The 23940-nt window shown below is 37.8% G+C and overlaps 1 protein-coding gene across 3 annotated transcripts in view; it reads right to left on the minus strand.

The window, feature by feature from the left end:
- The window catches only part of LOC126237357 (serine/threonine-protein kinase mig-15), a 325139-nt gene that overhangs the window by 92041 nt on the left and 209158 nt on the right, over positions 1-23940 (minus strand). For all 3 annotated transcript variants that reach the window (XM_049947425.1, XM_049947424.1, XM_049947423.1), the window contains one exon: positions 816-923. In XM_049947425.1, the coding sequence (XP_049803382.1) occupies positions 816-923 (108 nt within the window). The remainder of the gene's footprint in view (positions 1-815; positions 924-23940) is intronic.

Consider the following 23940-nt stretch of genomic DNA (forward strand, 5'->3'; position numbering starts at 1 on the left):
TTAAAGGTGAGTATCTCAATATATCATATCAGCAAATATTATTACTGTGTCACAAAAAAATATCATGAACATGGGAAACACAATGAATATACTAAGGTTCAAAAATTTCAGGAATAGTATGTTCATTTATATATTTTAACAATTACTTTCTCTGTTGAATATACATAGAAGGGGTGATTACTTTCAGTAATTTTACTGGCAAGGGTATTAAATCTACACTAAATTGTAAGATCAACCCAACAGCTGAAAAAGGAACTGTGTCCTGTACACAGGCCTGAAACAGCACGCATATCTGACACCATACAATTCAATGAACCAAGAAACATTTCTATATCACTTTAGTTACAGCTGAAAAGTATTTATTATGTTAATGTTTCAACATGTTTTATTAGAAATGTTTGCCAAGCCAGTAAATTCAAAGTCACATTTCATCAGAATTCAAAACAAATTGTTGATTCTTCAGTAGTGGTGGATTTCATTTAAATTGTCCTCAATTACTATGAAATAGTGTGGTACATAAAGCTAAAGACACAAAGACTATTAATGATGACAATATTTTGCAGGCCTCTGGCTTTTTGCACCAAACAGAGAAAACCAACATAATAACATTGTGCATGCACTGACAAACACTTATCTACTTTAGGTACGAACCTACAACATAGCAGTTTACTTTGGTGCAATAATCTCTTTCCTTCAATATAATATTATTGCCAGCAAAGCAACTCATTCTACCACTCTTGCACATACCTAAAAGCTTTAGCCCTCAAACTAGTAACACACTACTTGCCTGTTACAATAAATATAATAATTCTAACCTGTGAGAGAAGATCTGGTAAAACTGAACTTGTACGTGACCCTGGGGTCCCCAGCTGTCCTGGCGATGAATCCATGCGATGGAAATCAGTACGACGATCCTCGCGATTCTATAATTCACAACCAAAATACACTACAGCGCGCGGCATGCTATAATAACTACACTACAGTAACAACTACTGATTACAAATGAATCAACAGATTGTATTTGGAATATAGGCATATCACATTTTTTAATTAACTGCATAGGAAAACTGTTTGCATAGGAAAACTGTTTGCCTTCCTTCTCTCTCTCTCTCTCTCTCTCTCTCTCTCTCTCTCTCTCTCTCACACACACACACACACACACACACACACGCACACACACACACACATTGACAATAGGAGACATGGGAGACAAGAAACATTTATCATTCAACAGTCAATTTTTCGAATGTGCAGTATACTTCTTTTGCTGATGTTAGTAGTCATGCCTTATAAACAAAATCGAAGAATTGACAGGAAATGTTTTGGGCACTTTATGGTAAATTTCCCGCCATTTAATTAGCTTTTTTCACGAAAGTCTCTATTAGCACAGTTGATGCTTAAGAAACATGTAGACTGACATAATTCACATCAAAATCAAATACAAATGTCATAACAGAAATATTAAAACATGGCCATATGTTTTAGGTATCAAATACAGCTCTGGCAAAGAAAAAATATTTTTGATGCATAGCACAATGTCACACTAGTTTGAAAGAAAAGAAGGACAAAACTTATTTTTCTTAAAGAAAACATCTGTATGTAATGTTGTTTTGAGGACTTGCTCATGCGTGTGTGTTAAAAGTTTTCCTAGTGTTGTGAAACAAATTCTGCTACAAACACAAAATAAAATGGTTGGTGTACTCTAGATAGCTCAAGCTTGGCATTGTATTCAGCTGTCTTGAGAACAAAGATTTATTATGGACAGAAGGTAATAATTATTCTCAAAACCAAGAACTGCTCTAAAAAAAAAAAAAAAAAAAAAAAAAAACATTGCACAAGAAGTCTGACAAAACTATAATTACAGCAGTAATAAGTGTCATATTTCCATCAATAAGAAGATTATCTGCAACAGTTCTGAGCGCTTATTTGGCAACCATGCTTCCTTTGTGACCAGTGAGTGCAATCACAATGAAAATGGATGTCACACTACTAAGCAGAATGCCACCACTATCGAAATTCATACTGTTGTTGCAAACATCTGGCTAACATTGGTAAGTTACAAACAACAAATATCTGACTATTTTAACACTCAAATAGAGGGAAATTATTACTGTTTATTTTGTGCCATAAGAATTGCAATTATTGTAGCCACATAGTAAAATAGCCTCATCTTTCAAACTGATAAGTCACAAAAATTGGATGAGACTTCCTTTTTCAGACACTACAAAATAATGCTGTCAGAGGGTATTATTCATGTGGACTTCCTGTCATGAATTTGAAAATCTCTCTCCCCCTAACCTCCCTTTTCCAGAAAATAAGTGGTCTTCTTCAGTAATGTAATAAAGCTGATGCAAATAAAGAATTGCTGACATACACTTAATTCTTATTCTAGTAAGTTCATTTTGTAACTAATTTTAAATCCTGCTGTTTTTAAAAAAACAGTAGGATTTAAATTTAGTTACAAAATGAACTTACTAGAATAAGATGTTAAAAGTGTAAGTCAGCAATTTTTTATTTGCATTACAAGCACAATTTAATAAGTAAGAGGACACACACACACACACACACACACACACACACACACACACACACAGAGAGAGAGAGAGATATATATATATATATATGCCAGATGCCCACTGTTTCCACTATATGATGAGACATTGTTCTACTCATTATACTGTCTGCAATCTGCACAGAATTTTGATAGCTTCTCATGTGAAGGAGGCCTGTCCTTCATGATACTGAGATCTCTCAACAATGATATGTTCACAGCAGTTTGTGGCTGGTGGCAAGAGGGAGATGCAATCTTATGAAAAAAACAAAGGAAGGTAGCTTACATGAAACAATAATAATGTTCAGAAAACAATACTCTAAACTCTTAATATCAAAACAAATGTAGTTCTGCTATTTTCAAAATTTAAACTGTGCTATGAAATAACTCTCACAGAATTTGTTTTTCTATTGGTTTTCACATTTATTAATTGTCGAGTGAGATGGCAATCCAATACAGAACTTCTCTTACTTCTAGCAATGATAGCAAATTCACCATTATAACCAAAATGTTGTGAAATACAAAGCCACAAAATAATTTTAGTGTATATTCGACATAAATGTCAGACTAGTAATGACAAACTCGGTTCCCAAAATTCCATGCAAATTTATGCACACAAGAAATGCTCTACATTTAGGACATCTACAGTTAGAAAGTCATGACAAGCTACTGCATGCTGTAAAACAGCCATGCAAAATTATCAACAGACAATAGCTCCTACACTCTTCAGACAACTGAATAATGAAACTATACTTTTAGATAAAGTATTACTGTTTGCAGTCTTTCATTCTCATTCCATCCGGTAAGTCTCCCCTGACCCGTGGTTTTGGGTGACTTTTCTGAACTCTATCCTTTCCCTTAACCCCTCTTCCTTCCCCTTTCAACACTTCTGCTGGAAGAAGGAGCCACTAGCTCCGAAAGCTTCAAAAGTAAAACTTTTTTTTTTTTTGTTTTAGCTATGTGTGTTCTCCTGCTGCCACTTGGTGAGCAGATGTTTTATCTATCTAATTACATTATACTGTCGAAAATTTAATGGTTTCATTGTTGCAAGAATCAATACAGCAACTTGAGTACAAGCATTTAACACTTCTCTTGGACTGTGATCACTTGTTCACTTTTATGCTATTCTTTATTTATTTAAACAATATATACATCTAATGTCATAATTCAACATCAATGTATTTCATTCACCAACAATAAAATGAAATCAATCTTAAATTTTCAGTTGATCATTGTTATTTATCAAAGATATCACTGACGACTGATGTCTAACTGGTAAAATTGTTCAGTGTTACAGTTTTGTGGGCTGTTAGATGGTACCCAACAACAGAATTACATAAAATGAGTCACATAATTTGTTTCCCATTTAACAGCATTCAAACTGTACTTACACTCTTGCAGGTTTTCATGTTTCTTATGCTATCTCCATTCCAAAATTTAAAATGAAAACCAGAAAAGAAAATTAAAGTTACATCTTTCTGCTTACAAGTTTGAGAACCTACATCCACTTTATAAAATAATTTCGCATGAACACTAATGTACAGCAAGAAAAGTATGAAGATCAGTAACTGTGCACTGCAAAGAGTAATATTGTTTTTGGTCTCTCAAAGCATACAATGTAAATTAAATATCTGAAAATTATTCCCACAACATCCATTTTATTTAAACACCATTTATGCATGTGAAGACTGATAGAAAATTAGAATTTCCATAATCCTAGGTACTATCATCCAATGTGAATTTTTTGCAACAACCTTGATGGAACAGATTAAAATATAAATAAATACCATACTCAATTGCAAAAAAGACAGCAAATCTCATTTTAATTTATGAATGATCACATATCAGATCCAGTTGCTAGCGTTTGGTTGTCCTGGTTTCTTACAATCTCTTGTGTCCTTTTATATAATTTCTTGTGGCAGCCTATATTAATAAGTAAAGCAGATAGTTGAAGGTTGGTTTGAACACCAAACCGCTTTACTAGACATGGAACAGTTACAAAGCGGTATGCCATTGCCTTCCTCAGACCTCTGAACTGACCGACATAGATAGTTGGAGGAAGGCCTATAATTTAATTTGGTATCTGAAACTTGGTGCAACTTTGCATTTTTCACATTAACAAAGATTACTGCCAGAGGTGAAAGAAGTGACAAGTCACAGATAAAAATCCTATTACTGAGCTGGAATTAAAACCTAGATCTTTGGATCGACAGTCTGGCACATTACCACTGATCTACATCACATACTGAAGAATATGTCAATTAATGCTACAGCTCCAGTAGACTTGATCATATCTCTAGGAAATTCAGAAATGAAAGAAGAATCAAGCAAGGCAATTTCACACAACAAAACTATTCTCAGGAGGCATAGAGGAATTTTTCAAACCCCTAAACTGGAAAAATTGCAGGAAGTATAAGTTTAAGGAAGATATGTGAACCATATAACACAGGAAAATGCAAGAAACAACAAAGAGATGGGTGAGTGCACAAGGAAAGCTTATAGATGAATATTGACATCACAGTGAAGTATACAGGGAACCAATGCTTAAGAACTGTCAATCCAAAACAGCCTTTGATGGCAATTTTTTTAAATTTAACGACTCTTTTCAAGGATCATATTCAGATGTATCTTTCATGTACAAAATTAAAAATTGATTAACATAAATAACCCCTAGCGTAGGATCCCCACCACCATAAAGTGTAGGCAATCTATGTTGCAGTGTAAAGTGACCAGTAGAACACTCGAGTCTTCAGCACACTGTTGCAAATGAGACATCACAGCTTACAATTCATACAAAGCATATACCGTATTTACTCGAATCTAAGCCACACCTGAAAAATGAGACTCAAAATCAAGGAAAAAATATATTCCCGAATCTAAGCCGCACCTGAGATTTGAGACTCGAAATTCAAGGGGAGAGAAAAATTATAAGCCACATCTCCAAATCGAAACAAAGTTGGTCCATTGTAATATGAGACACAATTTAGGTTGAATGAATGACGATACAGCTACAGTGGTTTGGTTCGAGTCTTAAGTTAGCAGTTAAGCTTTACCAGGAAGCCATTGCTATGCGTCAGGCGCTCCGTCCGTATTTATATGGGTACCCTTCCTTTTCCACGTGCTTCGTCTGGTTTGAATTGATAGCTTATTTTTCTTTGATCTGACAAGTGCAGTTTTCTTTGTTAAAGGTGTTTACGTCACTCTAAGCTGAAAATGCGTTACTGTACTGTGCATGTCAAATTAGAGTCATCTTAGATTTAAAAATCTAGTCAGTTGCCGTGCTTCATTTCTGACTATCACTATTAAGCATAAGAATAATACAAATATAAAAATGACATGATATGATATGTATATTCTTCCGCGTTTGCTGTTGTCTCACTCTAGTTTCGTAGTTTATTAGGCAGACCAGATTTAAATGAGATAGCAGCAAACATGAAACAATACATGGCAAAATGTTTATATGCGTATTATTCTTATGGTGACGAGAATACTGCGTGTGATTCACAATTTATAAAAGTTCCTATTATAGCAACCATCTCTTCTCACAGATAGGAAAAAATTCAGAACGTAGAGTTGGCCATATTGACAAACATCCCAAACAGTCTTGCCAGTAGGATTTTCGTAGTACATTGAAAATAGCTCGTCTTCCACCTTTTTTTTTTTTTTAATTTATTTACTGACGCAGAGGTTTTGGCGCCAGTATTTATCTTTGTGCCTACAAAGCATGCCTGTGTAGCGCTACATATATTCGACGGCAGAAGTAAGTTGTGGCGGCACCCACCAACTTTTTTCAGAATTTCCGCTGGCTTTGCACTCGATTCTAAGCAGCAGGTGGTTTTTTGGATTACAAAAACCGGAAAAAAAGTGTGGCTTAGATTCGAGTAAATACGGTAATCACTATCTGTGCTCTCCGATGAGCCAGACACTGTCAGCTGCCCTGATTAAGGGCACATCCTGACACACTACGAACAATGAAAATGTTGAGTTGCAGACTGGCACACCCAAAATACTGTTACACACTGAGCATTCGGCCAAAGTCTTCTTCAGAAAAGAAAAGAAAACACACACACATCCAATCAAGCGAGCACAACTCATACATACATGACCACTCTCTCTAGTCAGAAACCAAAGGTGTTGTGTCGAGCGGAAGCAGCAATCTGGAGTGGGGAAGGGAAGGGGGAGGGAGGGCTAATATGGAATGGGTGAGGGATGGGGAGGAGGGAGAGGGTCATCACTACCTGACTGGAGCATGCAGTGACTAGATGGCGTCTGAAGGTTGGAATAGCAGAAAAGGGGAGCAGAACAGAAGGGAAAAGACCCATGGCACTGGCAGAGGGTGGAGCACACTCCACCACCAGCTTCTCTGAACTGTGGAGATCGGCGTTTTCCTTTTCTCTATTCCTGAAACCACCCTGGCCTCAACCTAAGGTGACCTACAGCCCCCACGACCTCCAACCAACAGATTCCTCCCAATTCATGTCCTCCACCCTCAGTGTACCCCACTTGCTGACAACGCCAATGGTCTTTTCTCCTCTCTGCTGCTGCACTCCTCTTCCACTCCAACACCCCCCCCCCCCCCCAAATAATTTCCAAACATCATGCCAGGAGAGGCTGCTCACTATTTAGTTCCTATGGTATTATGGTATGCTGTGTTGTTCAGCACTGCCCTCCCTCCCTGATATCCCACAATCCTCCAGACTGCTGCTCCAGAGAGAGTGGTCATGTATGCATGAGGTGTGCTTGATTGGGTGTATGTGCATGTGTATTTTCTTTTCTTTTCTTTTCTGAAGAAGGCTTTGGCTAAAGGCTCAGTGCACAACAGCCTTTTCACTGTGCCTGTCTCCAACAGAACAGGTCATCTTTACGGTGAGTAGTAATCTACCCTTTATATAATATTGTTGAAATTCCAACCAGGACTTTCCACTGTTTGAACAATGAAAATGAATTTCCTGACCAGGAAATTCATCATTCACGAATAACATTTTCTGTCATGTAACATCAACGATTATCCAGAACATGCAGTTTCCTAGCTGTACGTCTATGTGACCCATGCACAATCAGGTGGTGCGTCATGCTATGTTGGTGTCAACAGGGGTATCAAAATACAAAATCACACTATCACAGAGTGAAATATGTCTAATGGCGAATTGAGTCTTACAGTAAGCTTTATTTGTTTCTGTCCCTAACTATTTCACAGAGCTTGGGAAAGTATTGCTTCCTCAAATTTTGTACTAGCTCCATTTTTTATCATGATTTTGCTTGCATGTTTTATCTTTATATCACATGATCATTTTTCCTTCCCCAGTTATCAATGAGTGTGTCAGTCTAACTGATTCCACTGTATTCAATTCATAATGATCCTCCTGTGTAATAAGCCTACTATTTAGTCATACTGATATTATCTCTTAATTGGGTTGACTTCACTATACTTAAAAGAGGCATCCCTTCATTATGTCATGGGACACCTTCCTCCAACTCCAGTTGAATCTTAAGAAATTGGGATGGCACTTGGGTACCGACACAGCTATCTACTTCATTGGAGAACATCAACCACCCCTCTCCTTGGCAATATAAGCACCTCCGAAAATGCGTCAATATGGCGTCCTCAGAGAAATCAGACAAGACTCGAAAGGAGGAACAAGGCAAGAGAACCACAAAAGTAGTAAACTCTGCCCATTTTAGAAAAAGAGTGACATCTGCTCAAGGACTAGTGAAATCATGAACCACACATAATCTCCATCTCAGACTAAACGTTTAAAATGAAGACCAGGCAATATTATTTTACATTGTAACAATAATAGGAAATTGACTAAAGTAAAACTAAATGTGAGCAGCAGTAGGGGGGGGGGGGGGGGGGGGGCATAGGGGAGCTAGCAGATGTTTAGGCAACCAGGATAGTGAGAATGCAGGACATGTTAGGGTGAAGCAGCTGGTGTTGTGGTGAGCAGCATCTTCAGCAACTATGCAGCACATAATAAACTACATTTTGGTAGTGGCCATTCACGCACATAGCCAGTTGGTTAGTTGTGATCTCCAAGAAGAATACTGTATAGTAATTGCAGACCAGCTCATATCTACTGTTGAGTTCTTTCAAACATGGCCCTATCTTTTGTAGGCTAGAATATGCTCATGACTAGACTGTGGCAGGAAGCAGTGGGTGGGTGTATGGGACAAGTCTTGCATCTATGTTGTCCAAGGGACATGGCCTGTGTGTTGCAGGATTCAGAGCATGCTTGGCCCAAGGATGGACTAGAACACTGCTTAAATTGAATGACTGATAGAAAACTACAATGGAAACTCCAATATCAACAAATTAGGAAAAGGATAGGTTGCTGCTCACTGTAAAGATGATCAACTGAATTGCAGACAGGCACAATGAGAAGACTGTTACACATTGTAGCCACAGTGCTACCAACCAGTCATCCACCAGGAAGAATGGACACTGCTGAACTATGGCCTAGAGCAAAGTAGACCACCATGTTGCACAACACACAGCTGAACATTACATTCTTGATTTCAATGGCCTATACGCAACCAACGCCTTATGGATCCTCCCCTCACCACCAGCTTTCCTGAACTGCGAAGATGGGAGTTAAGATAACCTGCTGTCCCCACACCCTCCACCCAACAGTTTTCACCCACCATCTCCCCCCTTATCATGTCCAATCAGCCTCATTGTGTGCTGGCCTCTGCCAATGCACCCAGGAGTCCTTTCCTCTTCCTTCTCCTCTCATTTTCTGCTCCCCCCCCCCCCCCCCCTCTACATATCACCTCCTGACGCTGTGGCTAGCAGTTTCCATCTAGTCCCTGCACGTCCTGCCAGACTGCGTTCTTCTCTCCTCTCACCTGTACCCTGCTATCCCTCCCCCTTCTCCATCCCACTAAAGGTAGCTTTTCACATGATAGCCACATTTCAGTCAGAGCAGACGGTGGTAGCAGTCATTTGTGGATTAAGTGTGTGTGTGTGTGTGTGTGTGTGTGTGTGTGTGTGTGTGTGTGTGTGTGTACGCCTTTTTTGCTGAAGACAGCTTTGGTTGAAAGCTATAATGTGTAACAGTCTTTTCATTATACCAGTCTGCAACTCAACGGGTCATCCTCTTCCTAATATTTTTGATGGAGTACTACATTGGACAACAAGAGTAGGGTTATAGACACAATATACCTCTTCTCAGAGCATGAAGAAACACAATCACAGTACTGGAAAAGGAAGTGATCCAGTTTTCAAAGTCTAGGTGCTATTGACTGATAGGACTGGAATTTGTTAATCATCAGTTCAGAGTGGCGACATGTTTGTTGTTGTCACAGGAAGATTTGGCATAAGAAATTTTTTCCTTGACTAGCTGATCCTGTGGATTAACGAACACTTCATATTCCAGTTTCATAAGAAATGCAGCACCATGATTTTAACAGATGGACAAGTTTTCTCTATTGGGACCATCATCACAAAGCTGTTATTTGGCACGTGAACATGAAGTGTGTGACAATGTAAGGAAAAGATAGATTGCTACTCACTGTCAAGATGACACAATGAGTTGCAGACAAGCACAATAGAGACACTTACATCTTAGCTTTTGGCCAAAGCCTTCTTCAGAAAAGGCAACACACACACACACACACACACACACACACACACACACATTCATTCACACAAGCAAGCACACTTCATGTACACACGACCACTGTCTCCCGCAGCTTGGACCAGAATGTATGACAGTACGACTTCACACATCAATGCAGAACATGATGTACAATAAAGTGTTAAATACTCACTTGTCTATTTTTGGATCTTGTGTTTAATTAAAAATTAAAAGTAACTTAAGATTAATGAAAAGATAATAGTTTACACAGAGAAAGTGTGTTACATTTTTAACTAGTTGGCAAATTCATATCATAACAAGAGAATACTATTATGATTCATGGAACCTGCAAACAGTTAACATGGGCACCTTAGAACCACACCCAGGGACTTGCTTGACATTCCACTAGCCCTTGAGAAAATGGAACCAACATGAAGGGACCATGCAAATGATATCACACATACTTAACATTCAAAGTGAGTAATAAATAAGAATTATAGAAAGTTCACGTGACAAATAACATCTTCTGAATGTTTACGTAAAATACACACTTAAAGACTGAAGACTACCACAGAGCACTATGCAGTGTCGTTAAACTGCATCAACCAATGCCTGAGAGGGCATTATGTCATAAGCAAAACAGAGAGTTTTTAGACATTATCATGCATTTTGAACTGGAGTAAACTGTTGGCCTTTGCAAATCTAGTTTACCAGCTGGTGGAATAAAAGTACATATGTAGGAGAAATAGCACTATAAAGAGGTATAACAGAAGTTGTCGAGATTAATGTTATTCCTTTAACACAATCCTGGAGCTGTACCCAAAAAGGCGATCTCACGGTCTGCGTTTTGTAAGTAATTTTCAAGCCTATCTCTCTGTACAACAGAGAATGCTTCTTCCTGACCCTTTCCACTGACCTAAAATCTGGTCAAATTTACATTAACTCATTGGATGGTGAAAAATCTATGACACTCCCAAGTTAACAATTTAGCTTAATTTCAGACACAAGATGAAGCCATCTATCGAGTTATATATTCAACATCTTTTTAATTCAAATGCCACACCCCCTGGAAATTCACTCAGTGTATGACTGCTTTCTCAAATGACAACTTGGTGTTTAACACATTTTATTATTTTGAATATAATATCAGCACTAAATTCATTAGTGATGTTTCTATCATACTGTCATAATTGTCATGAACTGTAAGATATACACATATACCCTCCTTCTGCCATCCACTGGGGCTCTAGGTACACACTACACCTCAGCCACTACTCTCAGTGTTTCACTGAAGATCTACTCCTCCAGTCTTGCTCAGTCTACCATAATTGGGAGCCTTTTTGATTTTTCATTTAGTGTTATTTTCATAGTGAGGTAGCTGAAGCCTGTTGTTGCAGGCACCTGACAGTGCAGTCACTGGGCCACAATCATTACGAACACGTAATTATTATTATTATTATTATTATTATTTAATATTAAAATAGCCAGAAACAGTTAAATAAATAAAATGTACAATAAGGACACAAATGGTGATACAAATCTTTAAAGACATTAAAAACAAAAAAGAACTGATAGTTCAAATCAACTCTTTAAGACCAAACTACCTATGTGCTTCTTCTCAATACTCCACAATACAGCTGGTTAAATGAACAAAAGTTTAGTAAACCTATAACATATTGTTGGCCTTCACCTAAAACAAAGAGCCAGGAGTTTATAATCAAATTGTGGTCTACCACACTTGGTAATAGATGATGATTCTTAAAGTTAGTACCTGTGTTACATAGGCTGTTTGGTACCATTTACCAAGCAAAAGTTTATCACTTCTTGTTGGGCATACTAAATCACTGGACAGAGCAGCTACATTCATGTAGCTTGAACAATTATGATCCATGAGATATTCAGCAGGAAGTGCGACAGAGAGAAACATTTCATGTGAGTACGGAAAAAGTGGTAATTCACCACAAGTGCACTGATTTTCAACACAGATAGCTTAAAGCTTGAACAGTTCCTGCAGCTGAAGCATGACACATTATGCATTGAACAAAAATGTAGGGACAATTGAAAATTTGTGTCTGAGCAGGACCTTAATCTGGATTTCCTGCTTATTGCTAGCAGCCACTCTAAGCATTAAGCTACCTGAGTTGGCCTCAAGGCCTGTCTCAAACTTTCAGAGTCACCGATGTTTCCAGATACAATTTCTGAACACCTAAATTAGAGGTTCTCCTACAGGGTAAGTGGGCCCAGCAACACTATGGGGAAAAAACTACTAGAGAATCAAGGCTTATGTCCTCATTATGCTGTCAAAGATTTTGACAAATTTTTTATAAATACTAGGATCATGCTCTAACTTTTATTATAATACCTTTCATAAAGATATGCACATACACTGTCAAACATTTAATACAACATCTTTTGTACAATATCTTTGATTAACTTATTTTATAGTGTACAATGGGCCTTAGCCTGCAACTAGGATATGTGAAATAAATAGAATGAAATTACATGAATGGATTGATGGAGATGAAATTAATGAATGTGCAATACCACATGAAATGACATTAGCAAAAAGGAGCATACATCGCACTCCTCCACTGACTCCATTCCCGCAGTGGTGCTAGCCCCACGTGTCCTATGGGAGAATCTCTGACAGCAGTATTTGGAAATCATAGGTGGTAACAACACTGACAGGCCTGGAAACATGCTCAGATAGGCTAATGGTTCAGGCAACTGTTTGGGATAAGTAGGAAATCCAAGCTTGAGTACTGGTCTGACACAAACTTTCAGTTGTCATATGGATTCAGTTTATCTAAACTGTTTGCACTGATAATATTTCAGACCACTGCATTTTAACTAGTTTCATTCCCATCAATCTATTCAGTTCATTTCAAATTATATACCTCCTACAGTAACATTAAAAAGATGGGACAATTTCCTGATGCAGACCATTTTAAACAACAGCCCACAATAAATGTTCATTGTCCTGGTCTTCTAAATAGTTGCACCCATTACACTTAAATCAGCAGATTTTAATATTCACCACATGTGTGTAATAATGCATTAGAATCCGCTCACTTTTATTCTGTTATTTATAAATTAAACACTTCATTAAACAGTCTCTTAAAAAAAGGGGGCAAATGGCAACAAAAAGGTGTTGAAAGTTAATCACATAATTTAGACAAGTTAACAGCCTTGAATATCTCAACTTAGGTATACTAATATACTTCAGAACATAAACAATAATAAAAATGCTGTCCTATCCTTACTCCTATTTCTGTTTATAACACAAAAAGTGCAATGCTGAAACCAAAATCCTGGTGTTCCTGAAAGTCTTAGAACAAAGACAATTATGATAATAATCTATCACTGTGAAGCGATATATTATTCAATACTGAAAATCACCTGTTCATTTTTCTGGAAACTTTATGGTAAAGCAAGTTTGTGAGAACTAAAAATAAAATTAACTTATATTTAGTTATATAAAATTTTGTTGTATCACAGTGTCTGAAAGACTGTTATACAAATTTGACCAAAATTCATTCATAACTTTATTTGGTATGACAGTAGCACAGAAGAAAAACAACATTAATTGATCAAGATGCACATGAAATATGACACACACATACAATGCATGCAACATGCTGGAATGAGTACTTACCTGTTAACCTCATGCATGTCTGATTCATAAATTTGTTACTTATTTGAAGATTGTAAGGAATATTGGAAAGAAACTGGAATGACCAGAAACATCCAAATTATCACAATGTCTCTAGTATCGTACAATATTATTTCTCAAAATGGTAAGTGATATACAGCTTCTTACTTGGCAGACATGTGAAACTACAGAAATATGGGTCAATAAGACTGTACATTTTGCAAATTATTACTTCTGATATGGGCTAACTTAACAGACATCTAAAATCTTTGAGATAATCTCTAAGAAGAAATGAGTACTCAATTCAAAAAAACTCAACTCATGATAAAACTTAAAAATTTCTGCGTCCATATTTTTTAGTACTGGCAACACAATTTTGTCAGGTAAGCCGCCCATTTCAATTATCTAATGGAAAAATGTCCTCCTCATTCACACCAATTACATTAATCTATGAGTTGCCTGTACTAAGCTTTTCTTAACGAAACAGTTTAGCAATTTATTGATGTATGCAGAAAAAAAGTACAAATGAAATATACTTCAGCAGCAATAACTCCTTTTTTCTACTACTGTTTTTGCTTAAAACTTCTGTACACTACTACTCTACATGAAGTCAATTTAGTACGGACTTACAAATTATGATAAAAAGCTAGCAACTTAAAACTGATAAAAATTAAGACACTCAAGTACTGAACTAAACTGGTGAAAACAGCAATTTGATAATCCTAATTTTGTGAAGTAGTAAATTTTTTCTAAAAAGTTGATAAGAAGACAGAATTTTACTGGTACTGACATTAAATTTTCCTTGTGTAATGTTTTGTCAAACTTGAGCCATTTCAGTTTGTGAATCATAATAAGCTTTCTTCCTGAAAAGAAATTTTAGCCTTCACTGTTCTAAATTAAGTGCTGCTGCACAAAATAACCAGGTGAGATACCATACTCCACATTTTAAGTATGGAACTGTAAAAACCTTCAGGCACGTTTTTATTTTATTTTATTTATTTTTTTTTTTTTTTGCCTGCTGATTAGACCAATAATAGTTTCTCTTACTTCCAGGGCCATCCAAAATGTCATCACCTTTCAAAGACAATGCAGTTATTCAATTCATATGCAAATTCTTCATTGTAAATTCAGCACAAAATTCTCAAAATTTCTTAATTGGCATGGGCTTAGTTTCCTGTGATAAATTTATTTCCCTTCAATATTTTTATTGAGCACTTGTTCTATTCTGTATAAAATCAATCATTTCTGGTGTCATTCAGTGAAATAATTTAAGATGCTCAGTCATACTGTGGGAAAACAATCAACATATGAAGCAGCTTTCCTTAGTAAATAAAGAAGCAATAAGGACACAAGTGTCATTATGCTTTTGTTAAATACATGAAACAAACCAGCAACCCAAACACCACCATGCTAAGCTATTCGCATACCTTGCTAGAAATGTTACCAAACATAACACTGTCATTAACAGTATTAATTCAAACTACCATTTCTTCCCTATTTTATTAGATACCAAGAGGAATTTATAGCTTCATTCCAACCACCTTCAACTAAAAAGGCCTATACATTGCATTAAGTGTCCAGAAAGTGCATAATGGGATGAAAACAAGATACTGTCAAAATTATTTTTCCTTAGCACAGGAGGATCAAACTTAGAGCAGCAGAGAGCATATTAATTGATATGAAAGTCTTTAACAGTTTCTTCAAATACAGAGAAATATTCAAGTAACTCAGCTGTCTTTTTATATTAGTCTTGGTGTTTAAACAAAAATTAATTCACAACATTCGGGACCATGACATGATAATTAGAAAAAGTATTTTGGTGAGCTGAACATGAATTGACACAGCAAAGATAAAAAGTTTACATAATGTTTTATCAGTCATAGTTTTGTGTATTATTATCAATTATCATCATTAGCACACAGTACTAAAAACTCTGACGTAACAATTATAAATGTACTTGCTAGCCAGATCGCAATGAAGCTGTTACCACTTTGGCTACACAGTCACACGTACCATGGTTTGTGCAGCTCGACAGCAAATTTGTGAATGTCCGTATTATCACTGATTATATTCAGCACAACTATGTAGTTGCCAGTCTCAGTTAATAGATGGATACATGTTTTCGGAGAACACAATGTCACTAAACATGCCCCCATCAGCTGTTTATCACAGTGTTAATCCAAATGCCTTTAGAAGCTATTGAACATAGCTTGGTATAATCATGCACCATCATAGCCGCTACATCATATCAAAATAGTTGTAGGCAATGCAGTAAGCGAAGACATCCTGAAAAACATCTGGCTGTCACACTACCAAACAATAAATGTAAGACACTTTTTGTGAGATAGACAGTAGATCATACTGAAGGAATGCATTTTTCCAGAATAGTTCTGTTTCTACAAAATCTGACAAGATTACAGCAGCACTTAACCAAAGACACCTATCCTAATGAAGTATATGGCTGGCCCCCAAATGAATTCTATACATTGCCCCTCACACAATCTTCGTATAGAAGTATTTCCTGGTATTACCAAAATTTTGCAGCTATAACACACCAGTGTAACCCACACTGAATTAAGGGGAACACGACTGGAAGAATGTAGTGATAGCAACTAATTCCAAGCAAGACTGTCATCAACATCTTGTAAGAGAACACATGGAAAGTGTAGTTCCCCTATGATACAGGTGTCTGCATGTCTGTTTATGTTTGTTGACAACAACCTTTACACTGCAGACAGAGCATCTAGAAAGCAGCTGATAGGTTTTTACCTCTGACGTGGCTGTTTGAAAATTCATTGTTGCTACTGTCGTTCATTTAATCATGACACAGCTTTCTGTCATTTTGCAGACTACCGTATTTGCTCGAATCTAAGCCGCACTCAAATCTAAGCCGCACCTGAAAAATAAGACCTGAAATCAAGGAAAAAAAAATGTTCCCGGATCTAAGCCGCACCTGAAATTTGAGACTTGAAATTCAAGGGGAGAGAAAAATTATAGGCCGCATCTCCAAATCGAAACAAAGTTGGTCCATTGTAATATGAGACACAGTTTAGGTTGAAAGGATGAAGATACAGCTACAGTAGTTTGGTTCGAGTCGTAAGCTTAACAGTTAAGATTTACCAAGTAGCCATTGCTATGTGTCAGGCGCTCCATCCGTATTTATAAGGGTACCCTTCCTTTTCCACGTCCTTCATGTGGTTTGAATCAATTTCTTATTTTGCTTTGATCTGGTAAGTGCCATTCTCTTTGTTATATGTGTTTACGTCACTCTATACTGAAAATGCATTATTGTACTGTGTCATGCATTGTTTGTCGCATTCTGATAATGAGTGTTTACGACCTGTAACCGCTAGCGGCATGGCTTGCTTTTGTGTGCGCTACCGCCGCTTACAATAAAAAAAAGAGAGGAATGTTCTCATAAGCGAAACAAAGGCAAGAGACTGCTATTTGTTGTTACTTACACTGCTGCTTTCTTTGATAATGATCAACAAGAACCAAATAACAGACAGCGTATGATAGAAAATGTTCTGAATGAAAGTTTAGGGAACATTTTCCTCCGTTTGAAAATCTTTGCAGATGACTCTTTAGTACATTGCATTCTGCACAGAAATTAGAGTCATCTTAGATTTAAAAATCTAGTCAGTTGCCGTGCTTCATTTCTGACTGTATCACTATTCAGCATAAGAATAATAAGAATATAAACATGACATGATATGTATATTCTTCCGCGTTTGCTGATGTCTCACTCTAGTTTCGTAGTTTATTAGGCAGACAGGATTTAAATGAGACAGCAGCAAACACGAAAGAATACACGGCATAATGTTTACATTATTCTACCTATTCTTTTAATTTATTTGCTGACGCAGAGGTTTTGGTGCCAGTATTTTATTTTTGTGCCTGCAAAGCATCCCTGTGTAGCGCTACATATATTCGACAGCAGAAGTTAGCTGTGGTGGCACCTACCAACATTTTTCAGAACTTCCGCTTACTTTGCACTCGATTCTAAGCTGCAGGCAGTTTTTTTTTATTAAAAAACCGGAGAAAAAGTGTGGCTTAGATTCGAGTAAATGCGGTATTGCCAGACATATCTGACATAATATTATAGATTTTATGATGTTATTAATTAGCTCCAGACCCTATTGTGAGACAATTGCTGAAAAAACTGAGCCTATAGGCATCCTAATCTCTCATCAATGGTACAAAAAGAAAAAGAAAATTGGTTTTGGAGCTGCTCCTGCAATCAATAAGTGAAATGACACAGTATATTCATTCCTCACAACTGGCCTACAAAACTGTCACATCAAAAATCCACATATGAATTCCAAATTGTGTTGCAACGTTTCATCACTGAACACAAGTTTTTTCACCTGAACTGAGTTTCAAATGATTGCTGCCTCTCTGTTTCAAAATTTGACAAACCCTAGAATAAAATGTGCCATACAGTTGGCAAAAAAAAATGATTAATTATCTTGGAGTAATGAAAAAGTAAGCTTTTTATTGTCTGATGAAGCTCCTACACTCTAAAGATAGGCCATCGTACCTCAACTCCACTTGGCAAATACGTTGCCGTGGATCAGTGCTCTGAACCCGTGTATATTGATAGTGATGGATCATTTTCATTGTAAGAAAAAGGTTTGTACTGCAAGACACCAGTTGACTATTTTCCGCACTGAACTTCATTCTTTACTGACGCAGAATGTTACCAACAGATCTGTTGTCAAATCTCTCCCCACAGAGAGACCTGAGAGTGGTATTAGTCTTTTGGAGATACCTCAGCAATTAGGTTGTAGTATGCAATTGCTAATACATGGCTATTACAAATGATTGAAAGCCGCACTTCAGGTTTCTGCCGCCAGAGTGCTCGAGAGCGCAGTGAGACAAAATGGCGACAGGAGCCGAGAAAGCGTATGTCGTGCTTGAAATGCACTCACATCAGTCAGTCATAACAGTGCAACGACACTTCAGGACAAAGTTCAACAAAGATCCACCAACTGCTAACTCCATTCGGTGATGGTATGCGCAGTTTAAAGCTTCTGGATGCCTCTGTAAGGGGAAATCAATGGGTCGGCCTGCAGTGAGTGAAGAAACGGTTGAACACGTGCGGGCAAGTTTCACGCGTAGCCCGCGGAAGTCGACGAGTAAAGCAAGCAGGGAGCTAAATGTACTACAGCCGACGGTTTAGAAAATCTTACGGAAAAGGCTAAAGCAGAAGCCTTGCCGTTTACAATTGCTACAAGCCCTGACACCCGATGACAAAGTCAAATGCTTTGAATTTTCGGCGCGGTTGCAACAGCTCATGGAAGAGGATGCGTTCAGTGCGAAACTTGTTTTCAGTGATGAAGCAACATTTTTTCTTAATGGTGAAGTGAACAGACACAATGTGCGAATCTGGGCGGTAGAGAATCCTCAAGCATTCGTGTAGCAAATTCACAATTCACCAAAAGTTAACGTGTTTTGTGCAATCTCACGGTTTAAAGTTTACGGCCCCTTTTTCTTCTGCGAAAAAAACGTTACAGGACACGTGTATCTATCTGGACATGCTGGAAAATTGGCTCATGCCACAACTGGAGACCGACAGCGCCGACTTCATCTTTCAACAGGATGGTGCTCCACCGCACTTCCATCATGATGTTCGGCATTTCTTAAACAGGAGAGTGGAAAACCGATGGATCGGTCGTGGTGAAGATCATGATCAGCAATTCATGTCGTGGCCTCCACGCTCTCCCGACTTAAACCTGTGCGATTTCTTTCTGTGGGGTTATGTGAAAGATTCAGTGTTTAAACCTCCTCTACCAAGAAACGTGCCAGAACTGCTAGCTCGCATCAACGATGCTTTCGAACTCGTTGATGGGGACATGCTTCGCCGAGTGTGGGAGGAACTTTATTATCGGCTTGATGTCTGCCGAATCACTAAAGGGGCACATATCGAACATTTGTGAATGCCTAAAAAAACTTTTTGAGTTTTTGTATGTGTGTGCAAAGCATTGTGAAAATATCTCAAATAATAAAGTTATTGTAGAGCTGTGAAATTGCTTCAATCATTTGTAATAACCCTGTACATCAAGTCAGCCATCACTGAATACAAAGTACATCTATTTTAGCACTGAAAACTTAATTTTCAATTAAATGTTATAATGAAATATTTCACTACAAAATCTTCCATTTACAGTGTTTTCCTTCTTAACATAGGAAACAAGTTGGTTACTGTGGTTCACAGTGAGTTATATTTCATATTTTACACAGGTATCATTTTTCAAGCTGGACTCACAGTTTCATTTTCAAAGTGCTGTGTCTCCTTATGAGACAGAAAAATGTGTTTAAATTTAATGTTTCAAATAGTCCCTTATTTTTTCCATACAATGAGCAGTTCAATAACAATGTAGTTATCACTTTACAATCAGGGTATACTCCTTATTTCATTTCTTTCCTTCAGTTTCTATGAGATGATGTGAGTCAAAGCTACTTCAGCATGGAACAAGTCAATAAATAGTTCACAGAATGAAGACAAGACTATCTTGACAGACTTGGAATAATATATTTAGACCAATAACAAATTACAGCAAAAAGGAACTTTTACAGAGTAAAAGTAATGTCACAGGGAAGCCTTCCTACTTAGATCTGAAAATTTGTGGTTTCAAATTTTTCAGTACTGCAGTACTGTGGCAAGCATATGGAAAATGAAACTTACAGATGAGTGCACAACTTTTGCAGTAATGTTTATCTGTTGCTCTTTAAAGTACTGGGCCATTGTTGCCCGACTCAAACCAATCCACTGTCTTTGTGCGCAGTTTTAGAGAAAACTCTCATTTGAAAGTGTTAAAAAAATCCTGACCACTTCAACACTTTCTTTTGCTGTGTTCTCGTCATTAAAATGCTTCTGGAGTGCACTGCAATTGCCAATCTTTCATTACTTTCCCTATCATTTCACTTATATCTTACAGAGTCCCAAATCTGGCAAAACCATCAGACAAACACTGTACTCTATGGAATTCTCAATCTACATGAAAAAATTTCCCCAATATCACCAAACATACTATTAAAGTATATCCCCATCCAGTATATATTTTGTCCAGAAGGGTGTTGATAATTCAGATATACTTTTGTTCAACTTTCCTTGAACTATAAAAGTTTACTTAAAAGTACTGTTTAAGAGGAGCCTGAATCCTTTATTAATAGCCAACTCCAATTCCTCCTCCTTCAATGTCACATATAAAAAGACTTTTATGTAACATCTAATTTCGGTACCTCTTTTGCACAATAATGCAATCTGTGTAAGAAATAACTGTGAACTATTTTCTTTATTTTGCTGATCCTTGACCACAATAGTGTATGTATTATACTACACACCTTAGTAAGCATATGTTTAAATGACTGATAAGTTTTGATTTTAATTTACAAATGAAAATAGATCTGTATCTTCCAGTATGATTTCACTTAGTACCTCCAGTGTGAACATTAGCATATTAGTGCTCTTCAAGATATGTATTACATAATTTTAATAATATAAATTATGACAGATTGCTACTCACCACATCAAGGAAGCACTGAGTGATAGATAGGCACATTTAAAAGTAGACATAGGACATTATTCAACTCTCTGTCACTCAATGCCTCCTTTATATGCTGAGCAGCAATCTCATGTGATTCATGTTTAGGAAGGATAGATTGCATGCAACCGGTGGTGGAGTGTTCGTCGCTGTTAGTAGTAGTTTATCCTGTAGTGAAGTAGAAGTGGATAGTTCCTGTGAATTATTATGGGTGGAGGTTACACTCAACAACCGAGCTAGGTTAATAATTGGCTCCTTTTACCGACCTCCCGACTCAGCAGCGTTAGTGGCAGAACAACTGAGAGAAAATTTGGAATACATTTCACATAAATTTTCTCAGCATGTTATAGTCTTAGGTGGAGATTTCAATTTACCAGATATAGACTGGGACACTCAGATGTTTAGGACGGGTGGTAGGGACAGAGCATCGAGTGACATTATACTGAGTGCACTATCCGAAAATTACCTCGAGCAATTAAACAGAGAACCGACTCGTGGAGATAACATCTTGGACCTACTGATAACAAACAGACCCGAACTTTTCGACTCTGTAAGTGCAGAACAGGGAATCAGTGATCATAAGGCCGTTGCAGCATCCCTGAATATGGAAGTTAACAGGAATATAAAAAAAGGGAGGAAGGGTTACCTGTTTAGCAAGAGTAATAGAAGGCAGATTTCAGACTACCTAACAGATCAAAACGAAAATTTTTGTTCCGACACTGACAATGTTGAGTGTTTATGGAAAAAGTACAAGGCAATCGTAAAATGCGTTTTAGACGGGTACGTGCCGAGTAAAACTGTGAGGGACGGGGAAAAACCCACCGTGGTACAACAACGAAGTTAGGAAACTACTGCGAAAGCAAAGAGAGCTTCACTCCAAGTTTAAACACAGCCAAAACCTCTCAGACAAACAAGCTAAACGGTGTCAAAGTTAGCGTAAGGAGGGCTATGCATTAAGCGTTCACTGAATTCGAAAGTAAAATTCTATGTACCGACTTGACAGAAAATCCTAGGAAGTTCTGGTCTTACGTTAAATCAGTAAGTGGCTCGAAACAGCATATCCAGACACTCCGGGATGATGATGGCATTGAAACAGAGGATGACACGCGTAAAGCTGAAATACTAAACACCTTTTTCCAAAGCTGTTTCACAGAGGAAGACCGCACTGCAGTTCCTTCTCTAAATCCTCGCACAAACAAAAAAATGGCTGACATCGAAATAAGTGTCCAAGGAATAGAAAAGCAACTGGAATCACTCAACAGAGGAAAGTCCACTGGACCTGACGGGATACCAATTCGATTCTACACAGAGTACGCGAAAGAACTTGCCCCCCTTCTAACAGCCGTGTACCGCAAGTCTCTAGAGGAACGGAGGGTTCCAAATGATTGGAAAAGAGCACAGGTAGTCCCAGTCTTCAAGAAGGGTCGTCGAGCAGACGCGCAAAACTATAGACCTATATCTCTGACGTCGATCTGTTGTAGAATTTTAGAACATGTTTTTGCTCGAGTATCATGTCGTTTTTGGAAACCCAGAATCTACTATGTAGGAATCAACATGGATTCCGGAAACAGCGATCGTGTGAGACCCAACTCGCGTTATTTGTTCATGAGACCCAGAAAATATTAGATACAGGCTCCCAGGTAGATGCTATTTTTCTTGACTTCCGGAAGGCGTTCGATACAGTTCCGCACTGTCGCCTGATAAACAAAGTAAGAGCCTACGGAATATCAGACCAGCTGTGTGGCTGGATTGAAGAGTTTTTAGCAAACAGAACACAGCATGTTGTTATCAATGGAGAGACGTCTACAGACGTTAAAGTAACCTCTGGCGTGCCACAGGGGAGTGTTATGGGACCATTGCTTTTCACAATATATATAAATGACCTAGTAGATAGTGTCGGAAGTTCCATGCGGCTTTTCGCGGATGATGCTGTAGTATACAGAGAAGTTGCAGCATTAGAAAATTGTAGCGAAATGTAGGAAGATCTGCAGCGGATAGGCACTTGGTGCAGGGAGTGGCAACTGTCCCTTAACATAGACAAATGTAATGCATTGCGAATACATAGAAAGAAGGATCCTTTATTGTATGATTATATGATAGCGGAACAAACACTGGTAGCAGTTACTTCTGTAAAATATCTGGGAGTATGCGTGCGGAACGATATGAAGTGGAATGATCATATAAAATTAATTGTTGGTAAGGCGGGCACCAGGTTGAGATTCATTGGGAGAGTGCTTAGAAAATGTAGTCCATCAACAAAGGAGGTGGCTTACAAAACACTCGTTCGACCTATACTTGAGTATTGCTCATCAGTGTGGGATCCGTACCAGATCGGGTTGACGGAGGAGATAGAGAAGATCCAAAGAAGAGCGGCGCGTTTCGTCACAGGGTTATTTGGTAACCGTGATAGCGTTACGGAGATGTTTAATAAACTCAAGTGGCAGACTCTGCAAGAGAGACCCTCTGCATCGCGGTGTAGCTTGCTCGCCAGGTTTCGAGAGGGTGCGTTTCTGGATGAGGTATCAAATATATTGCTTCCCCCTACTTATACCTCCCGAGGAGATCACGAATGTAAAATTAGAGGGATTAGAGCGCGCACGGAGGCTTTCAGAC

Source organism: Schistocerca nitens, chromosome 2, assembly GCF_023898315.1.
Source record: "Schistocerca nitens isolate TAMUIC-IGC-003100 chromosome 2, iqSchNite1.1, whole genome shotgun sequence".
In the NCBI taxonomy this organism is placed as follows: Eukaryota; Metazoa; Arthropoda; class Insecta; order Orthoptera; family Acrididae; genus Schistocerca; species Schistocerca nitens.